The sequence below is a fragment of the Apteryx mantelli genome, unplaced genomic scaffold, assembly GCF_036417845.1.
Source record: "Apteryx mantelli isolate bAptMan1 unplaced genomic scaffold, bAptMan1.hap1 HAP1_SCAFFOLD_20, whole genome shotgun sequence".
Taxonomy (NCBI): domain Eukaryota; kingdom Metazoa; phylum Chordata; class Aves; order Apterygiformes; family Apterygidae; genus Apteryx; species Apteryx mantelli.
In genome coordinates this window covers 17,325,446-17,338,650 of record NW_027118553.1, presented here as the reverse complement: position 1 = coordinate 17,338,650, position 13,205 = coordinate 17,325,446, and the positions used below count along the sequence as shown (strand labels likewise).

Below are 13,205 nucleotides of genomic sequence, written 5' to 3'. Positions count from 1 at the left end.
CAGCAGCTTCCAGGGCATGGCCAGGAGATTGAGGGAAGTGATCACCCTCCGTTACTTAGTGATCGTTAGATCACATACAGATGCCACATCCAGTGTTGGGTCCCAAATAAAGGCAAGACAGTGACCAACTGGAGCCAATTCAGTAGAAGGCCTTCCGGATGCGCAGGCAGCTGTCGCACAAACTTCTGTGTCTATGGGGACAGCCGCTCCTGCCTCTCCAGTCAGGGCAGATGGCGAGGAGACTGCATCTCATCACAGGCAAGTCCAACAGGGCTGAGAGGAATCATGTCCGGTGGCAACTATTGCTGCAACACCAGGAGCAAAGGAGGCTCCTGGGAACCTCCAAGGTAAGAGGTGGACAGGAACCAGGAGGAAATATCAGTAGCTCTGCTCCCTTCAGCCCCTGACACGTGAGGCCCCTGTGCTTCTGGGAGATGTTGGGGGGCCCTCTCCCCTCAAGGTACAGAGCCTGGCACCTGAGGGGGACTCACCCTATGCCCAGGGCAAGTCTCCATGGCTGGGAGGAAATACCGGGTGCTTGACCTCTTCCTCCCCCCTGACCATCGCAGGAGGCTGGAGGGACCAGCTCAAGCAAGCAGGATTCTTTAAACCTGAGAGAATCAGGGAAGAGAGAGTCGTCTGCAGGGAGGTGAGGGGAATCCCATTTGTGGGATCTCTCCTGACTTTGCATCATGACTTTGGAGGAGGCCTGATGATTTCTCTGCCTCAGTTTCCTTTTCAAAGCAGCATGTCCCAGAGTCTGAGTGACCAGAGTTATGGGGAAAGCTGTATGCCAGGAAGAGTTTACAAAGTTTCCAGCAGCTCAGAAGTTTCAGTCTCCTTTGAGAGCCAGTTCTGCACTGCTCACTCTGCAGTCCCTAGGGAGAGACCAGCTGCAGCAGGAGCCCTCAGAGACTCGTTAGTGCTTTAGCCCTCAGGACACTCCAGAAGGCAGGGGACATTCAGGTGTTGTTGGACATGCACCACAGGTGCTGCTGGAAGAAGACAGCAAGGGCAGATGCCTGAGCCCTGGGTGGTGGTTTGCAGAGAGCTCAGGGAAGAGAAGGACATGGTGGGGAAGAGGCAGAGCGTGACACCCCAACCTTGATCATCGTTACCAGGCACGATCAGCACAGAGGTCATCACCTCATTCTGAGGACTACAGGTTTGTGCTGTGTCTTCTGAGTCAGGTCTGTTGCTTTCTAGCTGCTGAGGCTTTGCATGGTGGCATCTATGATTGAAAAAGGTGATGAGCATATCCCTTCCTGGGGGTGTCTTCTCCTCCAGCTCCCTCTTTCCTCCACACATTTCTTCTGATGCCCTTGTTAGCTCAGCAGAGTCCTGGGGAGCTTGCCAGTCAGCGTGGAGTTATTTGTGCTTTTGCTGCTCCTGAGCCAGCCCAGAGCCTTGTGAGCACAGCTGGCAGTGCTGAGGTCCTACTGCTGGGCTGTGCCATGAGGCAGCCCCAAAGCCTTCGGAAACCATCCTGGGGAGGGAACTACACAAAGTGAATGATCTTCCCTGTCCTCTTCCCTCCCTGCTCAAAATCTCTCTTCCTCATATTGGCTGATTAGCTCAGGTGTCCGTCTTCTCTCAGGTCTTTCTCACTTTCCTCTCTGAAGCTCGTGTGGAGGCTCTCTGGGAGTCCTCTCAGGCAGTCCTGCTGCACAGTGCCATGGATGTCAACTCCTGACCCACGCACTGTCAAAGGAAGCACACGGCCTCGCCCTTCCAAAAGAAGCGTTTCAAACAGCTGAGATCAGCCGTTTGGCGCAGGGCCCATTCTCCTCCTTTGAGGAGAAAGGGCATCTGGCATGATGTGCTCACGTAAAGGGATTTTCTTGCCTGGTCGGGATTGTGGTTGCTATTTGGAATAACTTCAGGTGTAAGAGAGACACTGTCACAGTCTGAGTGAATGCTTTCTCTACTATACCTCCACTCCAAGAAGGAAATGAGCACCTCTGTGGGGCAGCTCACCTCTGTGGTTCTCCTAGGAGGCCCTTTGCTTTAAGATGTACTGTTTAACTCTCTGGAAAAGCCATATACTACTCTTTCACTAGTCATGGAGGCCCTAAAGGGAACACAGATGCTGTCAGAGAAGTGCCAGAGTCCATGTTTTCTCTGACAGAAGCTTCCTGCACAATTCTTTTATACAAGAAAGAAAGAATAAAACAAATGTTCTTTCTTGTAGGTTGTCTTGCTGGCAAAAGAAAAATGAGGGATCCAAGGTGCAACTTGGAGAAAGGGGAATGGGACAATTGCACATCTCCTACGGAATTTCTCCTGCTGGGAATGGGGAATGTCCCCTCACTCCAGACACCACTCTTCCTCCTCTCGCTCATCATCTACTTGTTGACTGTAGTTGGGAACATCCTCATCGTTGCGCTGGTGGTGGCAGATCGGCATCTGCACACCCCCATGTACTTCTTCCTCAGCAATCTCTCCTCCTTGGAGACCTGCTACAGCTCCACCATCCTGCCCCGGCTGCTGGCCAGCTTCCTGACTGGGGACAGCACCATCTCTGCTCAGGGCTGTATTGTACAATTCTATTTTTTTGCCTCTTTTGTAGTTACCGAGTGTTACCTGCTGGCAGTCATGTCCTATGATCGGTACTTGGCCATCTGCCAGCCCCTGCTTTATGCCAGCCTCATGACCTGGAAGGTCTCTCTACAGCTGGCAGCAGCGTCTTGGCTAGTGGGATTCCTTATCGCTACAACATTCTCTTCTTTCTTACCCCAGCTGAAATTCTGCGGTCTCCAGGCAATGGACCACTTCTTATGTGATCTTACCCCACTGCTGGAGCTCTCCTGCAATGACACCAGGGTGGTCACACTGCTAACTTTCATCATATCTATCCTGGATGTAGTCATCCCCTTCCTGTTCACTCTGGCCTCCTACATGTGCATCATAGCTGCCATCCTGAGGATCTCGTCCAATGTGGGCAGGCAGAAGGCCTTCTCCACCTGCTCCTCTCACCTTACAGTTGTCTGCATTTTCTATGGCACCCTCATCATTGTCTATACACTACCCAGAACCCCCAAACTTAGGCAGCTCAACAAAGTGTTCTCCTTTTTCTACACCGTCCTCACGCCCCTGGTTAATCCCCTCATCTACAGCCTGCGGAACCGGGAGGTCAGGGAGGCCCTGGGAAAGGTGTTCAGGAAAGCTCTGGCTTGCACCCAGAGCTCATAGCTTTGTGCTCTATTGCATACAAAACACTGTTGGTTTATACAAGTCTACATGGGAAATGTGTGGTGCACAGTACATATCCCTTGAGAAGAAGACGGCACTGAGAATATGGGTGGAAAACAGAAGAGAAAAGAGTATAGATTTCCTTCAGCAATTAAATGTATGATTTAGAGGAGAATGGAAACAACGAACCATTCTTGGTGCTTCCTTTACAGCTAATAAAGTGGTGTTGCTGTACATGGGAAATATTGCAATGTTGTCATTTTCTAGTCCTGTGGTGACAAGGAATTCATCTGAGGTGAAATGTGAGAGGAACAGGGAAGGAGATTGGGACGGGCAGTATTTCCCTGACTGCCAGTTCCAGGGCAGAGGTTGGAGTCTCAGCCCTTAGTCCTCGTTACTCTTCTATCCAACGGAAATGCACATACTGGCAGAGTTGCCCAAACATGTCTCCTGTCATTTGAGATGGCCTCAAGTCTCCCAGACATCTGTGGGTTCCTGGCAGATAGCGAGGGAACGTGTTGAAGAGACCTGCTAGGACTGCTGCTGCAAGTGGATACTGTAGGGAGACCTCAGGGCATCTGAAAGCATGGCGACAAGCATGGGCATCAAGCATGGGCAACAGCACTCACTCTTGCAGGCAGGGACTTCAGTGCCCGCCTGTCTGTGATGCAGCCCATGTTGAGTGCAATGGGCACGTGCAGTGTCCCTTCAGAGCACCTCTTTTTTGTCTGTGGTCTCTCCAGGGACTCTGGGGGTCATCTCCGGTGGAGAAGGCTCCTGGGTCAACAGAAAGCCTTTGGTGAGATGAAAGGGTAGCCAAAAATATCCACGCCTGCTAATGTGTAAAGCACTATTTTCAACTCCTCTTTCAGTACCTGGGGTGGCCCTCGGAGGAGTTGTGTAGGTGTCCATGGTGATAACACCTGTCCCTGGGAGCTCATCAGCAGAAAATGCCTTTCTATCCCACTGCAATCAGGCCAGCAGAGTCAGCTTTTGACCCAAGAAAATCCTGAAAGTACTTTGTAGGCACGTAGTCCACCGCTCCAGGTTGTCCATCACTTTCCCCGCCATTGGTGCCCACTCTCTACCCTGACAGGCCAAAATGGGACATTCCCATCTCAGGGCCCATGTGTACTGCACCTCTCATCTACCCTCCAGTGACATCATAACCTGAACTTTATTAAAGGGGTCAGAGGTACCACTAAAACAAGAGGAAGATCACTGCAGACACTTTGCGCCCTGACATTCAGTCCTAATCTCAGGTACAGTTAAACATTCCCATGTGTTGGGATTTTATTCAGATTTGGAGATTTTTAGACCCAGATTGCAACAAAAAAGCAAAGAGGAATGTGCCTAGCATTATGGAGAGGTTTTGCTTCCTCTAGCTGGTCAATGGCGGGCAGCAAAGGACATGGACTGGGAAAGCAGCTTAGCTGGAAAAGGTGAAAGATGGAAACAAGGATGGATTGTTGGTCTCAGATCACAGGGTAGCACATGTGACATCTACTCTGTGATGGGAGATGGGTAGCTTGTCCATCTTTACACACACTGCAAGGGGATGACTCTTCCAGAGGGCAATTGCTTTCCCCCTTTCTAGGAGGGCTTTTTGGACCAAGATGAACTGTGATCCCCAAACTCCTCTTTGCATCCACCAGCCATAATGGGAGTGAAGGGGACCCCTGAGATGGAGGCATTAACAGGGGAGACACACATGCTTGGGGAGGTGTTGCAGGATTCATTTCACCCAAGGGCAGAGGACCCCAAATGAGACACCTGACTCGACAGTTACTGTCTTGCCTGCAAGGCGCAGCACTCCTGGAGGTGATTCACCTTCCCTCTGGGTGCACCCATCCCATGAGAGGGAAAAACTCACTCTAAAGGTGGTAGTCTTTTGGCCAACTTCCCTAAACCGAAGAATGGGTTTCATGGGTGTGTCTTGGATACCCCCAACAAGTCCATACAGAGATCAATGAGTGGGCAATGAATTGAGCCCCTTCCCTGGACACGTCTGAACTGGCGAACAGGAATCCCAACCCTCTTCTTCCCTGTGGATTCTCATAGAGGGGATCTGTGAAAGTCGATCAGATAGTGTCAGCCCCTTCAAAACGTTGCTGATGCCCTTTAACAAAAAAACGGGCTTGGGAGGTAGCCAAGATCAGGTTTCACGCATGTCTCCTGTCATTGTTCCCCAGCCATTTCTGCTTGTTCCTCATGCAGTTTGCTGTGCATCTCCTGCCTCTTGTCCCACTTTTCCATGCCTTTTCACAGGGAAAAGGCTGTGACCCTGCGCTGTGAATATCCCCCCAGAGGCAGCTCTCCAGGCAGCCCTCAGTGACCCCACAGCCCTGCAGGGAGGCCCTGCCCTGCCTGCGCCGGCCAGCCAATCAGCTAGCAAGTGGAGGCAGTGAGCCAATTGGTGTCTGGGAGGGACAGGATGTGACCTGAGTGATGTGCAGACACACCAATGGCATTGCCCAGCTGTCATCCCCCCCATCCCTGCCATGGTACATCCCTGCTGTCACCCCCATCCCTGGATGTGGTACATCCCAGCTGTCACCCAGTCCCGGCCGTGTGTCCCCAACAAATGACCATTCCAATGGGAGAAGGCTCAGGGGGAGACAGGCAGGGCCAGGTACCCATGGAGCTCAGGGGAGAAGGTGGGAGGTGGCTCATTCACCACAGCTGGGGCACCCAGAGCTGACTGTGTCTCAACATAAAGGCACCAGAGGGTGGCCTGTGTGTTAGATGAGCAGCTGCATCTGCCGAGGGCATCAGCTGGTGCAAACACTTCTTCCTGAGGTCTTCAAGAGTGTGAATGTCTCCCTGAGAGAACCAGGGCACCTTGGGGGAAGTGTGTATGGGGCCCAGCCCAACACAGAGTGTAAAACCTGAACACCTACCAAAGGAATTTCAAAGAGAGCAACAGGCTTGAGCTGCCTTCAACCCATGTATTCCTGCCTGGCGACTGGGGACACCCAGGGTCGTGATGTGAGCGTAGTATAGAGACCGGGAATGGGGATCACATTGGTATTGGGATTGAACTGTATATAGCAACTTCCATGTTTGTCAGCTCAGGGCAGGCTGCTTTGTCACTGGAGCTGCCTGAGGAGCCCCGGGGCCAGGACTCCTGTGCTGTGCTGGGGAGAGGGGCTGCCCAGAGGGGCTGCAGGCAGCCAAGGTTAAGGATCTCCTGGTGATGAGAGCAGTGGAGACATGGAGTGAGTGGCCTCCATTTCCTTGTGCCATTGCTGGCCCCCAGCCCCCCGGGGGCTGATGGGGAGGCTGACACCCCTCTCTGCCCCCCACGACCTGCTGTGCCCTTCAAAGGGACTGGGGCTGTGGTGTGAGTGCCCAGAGCTCTGCAGTCCCCTGAGGTGGGCACTGCTGTGGGGCCACCCCCAGCCTGGGTTGCTCTGCTGAGTGGTCTGGGGAGAGGGCAGGGGAAGTGGGGAGAGCTGGGGAGGGTCTGGGGTGGTCTGGAAAGGACCCAGGAGAGGAAAAATGCCAGCAGGCAGCTACTCTGTGTGAACGGCAGTGTGGGAGCACACGGCCATGTGCTTGCAGGGCAAATGCAGGTCTCCTGGGAAAGGCACCAGGACATGGAGGGTGCAGGAGAGAAGAGCCCAGGTTGTTCCCTGTGTTGCATGGACACATTGGGGAAGCTGCCCAGGGCCATTGTCCCAAACCAGCCCCTCACATCACCCCTTTCCAGCACTGGCTGCTCACCCCAGCTGTGGGGTGGTGTATGGCCAGCTCCGTCCTCCTGCAGGTCTCCGTATCCAGACACAGGAGAAAAGGCCAGCCTTGCACAGCCTCTCTTCTGTACCACCCCACGGCAGATCCCAGAACATGGCTGTCTGCTACCTCCTACATGTGGCACAGCCTGGGCTGGGCAGGGGCCAGGTGCTCAGACCCCTCAGACACTGGGGGATCATTTAAGAGTCACTTAATAATACTCCAGCCCTTTCCATGTCCAAGGTCTCTGGTGCCAGCTCCACCTGAGATCTGCCTTTCCTCACTCCAACCCTGCGTGCACAGACAAGGTCTTGATGCTCCCCCCTGGGCAGCTCGTCCCCCTTCCACCCTTGTGCATTTCCACTCCAGCACCCTGAACACTGGTGCTGCTGCCAGGGCAGAGGTGGAGGATCACCCGGAGTGGCTCCTCAGGGAGCTCTACAGGGAAAAGCTGTGCCCAGACGCAGCCTCAGACCCAGACCCAGCATGGAAGAGGGGAGCTGCCCTCTCCCCACCCACCCTGGCAGTGACAGCCCCACCTCAGACCACTCCTGAAAGGCTCCAGCACAGCTCTCAAGGGAGCTGGAGCTGCCTCTCCTAACTGTGCATTGTAAAATCAGACCCAAGTGGCCTCCCTCACTTTTTCGTCCAGCTAAGTCTCTGCGTGCAGTGTTAGCTGAGTAGGGGTCCAAAGCTGAAGCTCTCCTTACACCTTTACATTGGCTGTCAGGCAAGCGTTGCTGTGGATATATGGTCATCTTTTGCTCCTAAAACCCTCTCTGGGTGCTGCTCGGGTCCCAGCATCCCTTTCTAAGGCTTTCTTGACTGCAGTGTGCAGGCAGGTTTGAGGTAGAGATGGGAGTCAGGTCAGCAGGATGGGGACAAGGACAGGTCCAGATGTGGGAGGTGCAGGGCCAGGCACAGGCATGTCCACAGCAGAACTCAGGCAAGGCTCCAGCCTGTGATTCTTCCCTGAGGGTGCAGGAATCACTCTCCAGTGACCCTTCCCTGTGCCTCCTGGCTCCCCACTGCCTTTCCTGAGACTGCAGAGCCCTCCTTTCCCCATGCATATCTGCATTTAGTGCTCTACCTTCTGGTTACTGCACCAGGGACCGTCCCTCACTTTGTGAGGCTCCACTCACTGCCCACCCCCCACCACACGCTGTCCCTGGAGATCCCCTGAGCTCTCCTGGGGGCTCAGATTCCCCTCCAGAAGAATGGGCATCTCTCATCAGCACTGTCACCTCTGGGACAGGCTCGGGCAGGAAATTCAGAGACCATTCCCCATCTCCACTGGCACTGGTCACCAACAGATGAAGCCTGCATCCAGCCCTCAGTCCCTAACAGATCACATGTAGGCTCTGAGCTTGTCCCCTGCATCCCATGGAGGTCACAAGCAGAGCAGCAGGCCCTTCTATGGTGCAATGTCTTTGAGCGTATTTTTGACTGCAGCTTCTGAAGAAAGGCCAGACTTCAGGCACGTAATGGAGGGGATCCCCTCTTATTATAGCAATGTTCTTGTGCAGGCCAGGTCTGGCCTAAATGCACCCAATGCCTGGTCCTGCCTCAGCTCACAGGAACGCACAGGGAAGCACAAACCTACCACCAGCACGTTACAAGAGCACTGAGGCCATACACACGCATCAGAGCAAGGCAGGGCAGTGTGGAAATGAGGAGAAAAGCCCTGAGAAGAGAAAGTCCTGCTGCTGTTGGTGGATGTGTCTCCAAGAAAGCTGCAGCCCCCGAGTGAAGCCTGCAGTGAGGAAATGTCTGTTGTGGCAGTGAGGGAATGGTGCTGAGGAGCAGATGGTCTGTCCCCACAGGCTGTTTCCAGACTCTCCTCCTTTCCACTCTCACTGTGCTTGGAGTGTTGGAACGCTGTAGAGGGAAGGGACCAGGCCATGGTGACAGTCGGCTGCCACCCTCACAGGAGAGGGGTGTGAGATCATACCCTGACTGTGGCCACAGGAGCTGAGCTCTCCCAATGGACACGGGACCCATGGTCTGCACACGCCTGTACTCATTGGAGCCTGACTCTGTGCCCCTGAGCTCCCTTGGTGTCAGCACCAAAAGAGACACTGCAAAGGGAAACTCTCCTCATTGCACTGGGGGCATCCAAGGAGCTCAGACTAGCAGGCTTGGAGGTTCTCCCATCTCTGCCGATGAAGGCAGAAGCCTGGCTTCCTGCTTCAACACAGTCTCTGGGTCAGATTCAAATGAGAGATTCCTGAGGACAAGTGGCACACAGCAAAATATTTATTTCTTTTATGAGAATGTAACAGAGAAAAGTAAGTGAGAAAGAAAGCCATGAGCAACACCTAGCTATGTTGCCAAATACCCTGGGAATGAGGAGCAGATGCGCATGGGAGAGTTATTGGTGCTGACATTGTACCTACTGAACCAGTTTCCTCAGTGCATCCTTGAGCTCCTTGTTCCTCATGCTGTAGATGAGGGGGTTCACTGCTGGAGGCACCACTGAGTACAGAACACCCAACACCAGGTCCAGACTTGGAGAGGAGAGGGAGGGGGGCTTCAGGCAGGCAAACATGACAGTGCTGATGAATAGGGAGACCACAGCCAGGTGAGGCAGGCACATGGAAAAGGCTTTGTGCCGGCCCTGCTCAGAGGGGATCCTCAGCACAGCAGTGAAGATCTGCACGTAGGACAGCACAATGAAAATGAAACACCCAAAGCCTAAACAAGCACTAATCAAAACTGCCCAAACCACCCTGAGGTACGAGTCTGAGCAGGAGAGCCTGAGGATCTGGGGAACTTCACAGAAGAACTGCTCCACAACATTGCCTTTGCAGAGTGGTACTGAAAATGTTTTAGCAGTGTGCAGGAGAGCATTGAGGAAACCACTGGCCCAGGCAGCTGCTGCCATTCTGACACAAGCTCTGCTGCCCATGATGGTCCCATAGTGCAGGGGTTTGCAGATGGCAACAAAGCGGTCGTAGGCCATGACAGTTAGGAGAGAATATTCAGCCAAAATGAAAAAGACAAAGAAAAAGAGCTGGAAAACGCATCCGAAATAGGAAATGGCCCTGGTATCCCTCAGAGAATTGGCCATGGATTTGGGGACAATGACGGAGATGGTGCCAAGGTCGAGGAGGGAGAGGTTGAGGAGGAAGAAGTACATGGGGGTGTGGAGGCGGTGGTCGCAGGCTATGGCTGTGATGATGAGGCCGTTGCCCAGGAGGGCAGCCAGGTAGATGCCCAGGAAGAGCGAGAAGTGCAGGAGCTGCAGCTCCCGCGTGTCCCCTAATGCCAGGAGGAGGAACTCATTGAGGGAGCTGCTGTTGGACATCTGCTCCTTTGGGGCACAGGTAGACTGTCCAAGGAAGAAGAGACATTGACAAGTTAGGGCAGACTTCTCTGAGCAAACATTTCTCATAATCTCCCCAAAAACACACACACGTTACTTCTCCACATCTCAGCAGCACCATAATTGAGCTCCATGGCTTGAACTCTGGTTTCTGCTGGCTGAGTTTAATGTGAGGAGCAGGGACCTCTGTCCTTGGGCTCCAGAGGAGTCAGCCCTGACCTACAGCACTGCCGACATGGGAACAGGGGTGACTACACTGTTATATTCCCAGTTCCAGTCAGAGTTAATCCACTCATGATGCTGAAGCCATTTTCAGCACCTTCACTCCCACTTCCACATAATGTGGGTTCATGAATAGTGTTAAGGCTTTTTTGCTTTTCTTTAGCTGACGCTGTCACACGGGAGGAGGAATTCTTGGAGGTAGAAAACCTCAGCATTGCTGCTGCACTCAGAGTGAGCAGCTGTGATTCCAGAGAGGCAAAAAGCTTCACTCTGGCTTTAGTGCAGAGGGAGCAGAGCTGCCCTGTCCATCTGCCTTCTTCCCAGCTGCCCTGTGCTTGCACCTCGGAGGTGGAGGACAGTTGCACTCGTGTTACCCGAAAAAGAAATGATACTGTGGAGAGCAGAGGAATGCACTTGCAAAGTGCCCATCAGCACTCTTTCTGAGGGGATGTGAGGCAGGTCTCAGCTGTCTCCTTCTAGCCAGCAACACATCAGGCTCCTTCAAGCTGCCCACATCCAGCCACCCAGCAGCATGTCTCAGCGTGGCCTCAGGATATAGGTGGCTTCTCCCTGGGACGCCTAGATAACACGCAGCTGCAATGGGAGAGCTGTGTCCTTGTGGAGGGCAGCTTGCAGCCCAGCCAGACACCCCAGGGAAATGGCGGAATGTCCTAAGGATGGGGTGTCCTGATGAGAGACCTGGCTCATTCCCAGACCCCCCACACTGCGTTGCCCAGAGCCCCCAGGTTAGAGGGGCACTTGGGCACCTCACTGTCAAGGACACGTCTGTGTGGCAGCACCCGCAGGGTCAGTGTCTGAACTGCATCAGAAACCCCCCTGCCCAGAGAGTTCAAGGAGGAGGACAAGGGCAGCTTGGACAGGTGGGAAACATGGAGCAATACCGTGACATTTGTGCCCAGGGAGGCAGGGACAGGGAGGGACAGAGGGGCACTCACGAGTGTCTCCTCTCCTGCATGTCCGGCTGCTGAGGAAACGACTCCTGCCCTGCACCCCACAGCCTTGAGAGCAGAGGGCTGTGCTGGCTGGGAGAGGAGAGGAGGCCTTTGAGTTGATAGTTTCCTCCCACACTCTGACCATGACTCTGCTGCCTGCAGCCGTCCCTGCGGGGAGCTGTTTCTCTGTCCCCACGTCTCTCCCCTCTCAGTGCTCACAGACACCATCCCACCCGCTGGGTGCTCAGCTCTGCCCTACAGAAACCTCCTGGGCAAAGGACACTGCCCAAGAGCACCTCCGTGTCTGCAGGTGCTATGGAGCAGGTGAGAGAAACCTTGCTGAGGCCGGAAAGGTGATGCTGGCTCTGTCTGTAGGCTGAGGGGTGGATGAAGGCATTTGCTGAGTCCCTCCCAGAACTTCTCCTCTCTCAGTGTCACTGTTTTCGAGCCTCCGCCCCTGTCTAAACCTGACAGATCCAATCCCATTTCACTCCACCCAGACAGAAAATAACCGAAAGCACAGACTCATGACAGCTCCTTCCCTTTCATGTATCCCCACTTTGACCTTCCTTTTGAAAAGGCCCCTCCAGAAATGTCCTGGGAGTGAGCTGGAGGTGGGGGCAGCCCTGACCAATGCAGCACCCTCTCAGAAGTAGAATGAACCTGCCCTGCCGGGGGTCTCTCCTCCCATCCAGAGCTTCTCCCCACAGTGCTGTGGGGAGCTCCGCAGGCAGGATGAGTGCTGACCCTAGCAGATGGAAGAGTCACTGCCCCAGGCACCCAGCACCCTGGGGCACAGGGACACTGCTCTGAAGTACAGTCCTTGCAGACAAGTGTGCACACCCCAGCTTCATAGCCCTGCAGCTGTCCCCAAGAAAAAGGAGCAGGATGACCTGTCCCTGTGATGGTGTGGAGGCAGATCCCTGCTCTCATGCACCTCTTTCTCCTCTGCAAAGGAAAAACTGGGAGAGACATCCTTAAAAAACAGATGTGGGATGGGATGTGTTGGCTTTAGCAGACCCCTCCAGGAACCTCAGTAGCATTACCCTGCAGCCAGAGATTTACCGTGACAAGGGCTGTGAAGATTCCTCCCACAATGGACTGTCAGCCGTCCTCCCACTCCACACTGCCTTTCACTTCTCTCTGCCTTGTCTCGTCTCCTGGCAGCAGCAGCAGGCAGTGCCTGGAGCCCTGCTGCTCTTTGCAGAGGAGCTGCTCCTGCACACAGCTGTCTCTGGGCAGTGCTGCCAGGTTGCCATGAGCTCCTACCATCCCAGGAGCCTGGGCCCACTCGGCAACAGTGGCCCAGCTGAAGGCATTAATTTCTCTGTCCCTTGGGCTGCATCCTCCTGGGAAATGTTCACTGCGGTAAACCAAAATAATCACCATTGCTCCCTCTCTAAATAACGCAGAGAGACCAATTACAGCACTGTCACTTGTTTCAGCAGAGCAGGGTTATCTACGAGAGGTGGAAACGTCTCACTTTGGAAATACATATTCACACATCTTAACTAGGCAGGACACCTAGAAAGGGCCAAGAAGGAACCTCATTTTCCCATGGTTTGGATGCTAATTCAGATGAGTCAGTTTGGGCATTTCATACCCATTTAGAAGCCCCTGGCATGCAGTGGGATTCAGCTAACTCTCATGAACTCCACAGACACACAGGAGGTGGGATTCCCCTTGCCCAAGCTGAAGTGTGCACAACAGAGATGTCTGCACATCCTTGTCTAAGCTCCAGTTATAATACCTGGAGCTGGAGGGTGGGAGTCAGTTGC

General features: G+C 53.9%; 1 protein-coding gene across 1 annotated transcript; it reads left to right on the top strand.

Moving 5' to 3' along the window:
* Positions 1 to 2,214: 2,214 nt before the first annotated feature.
* LOC136996068 (olfactory receptor 5B21-like) lies at positions 2,215 to 3,192 on the top strand. Its single transcript, XM_067317063.1, has one exon. It carries the CDS (start codon positions 2,215 to 2,217, stop codon positions 3,190 to 3,192), a length of 978 nt encoding a protein of 325 aa, XP_067173164.1.
* Positions 3,193 to 13,205: the final 10,013 nt, after the last annotated feature.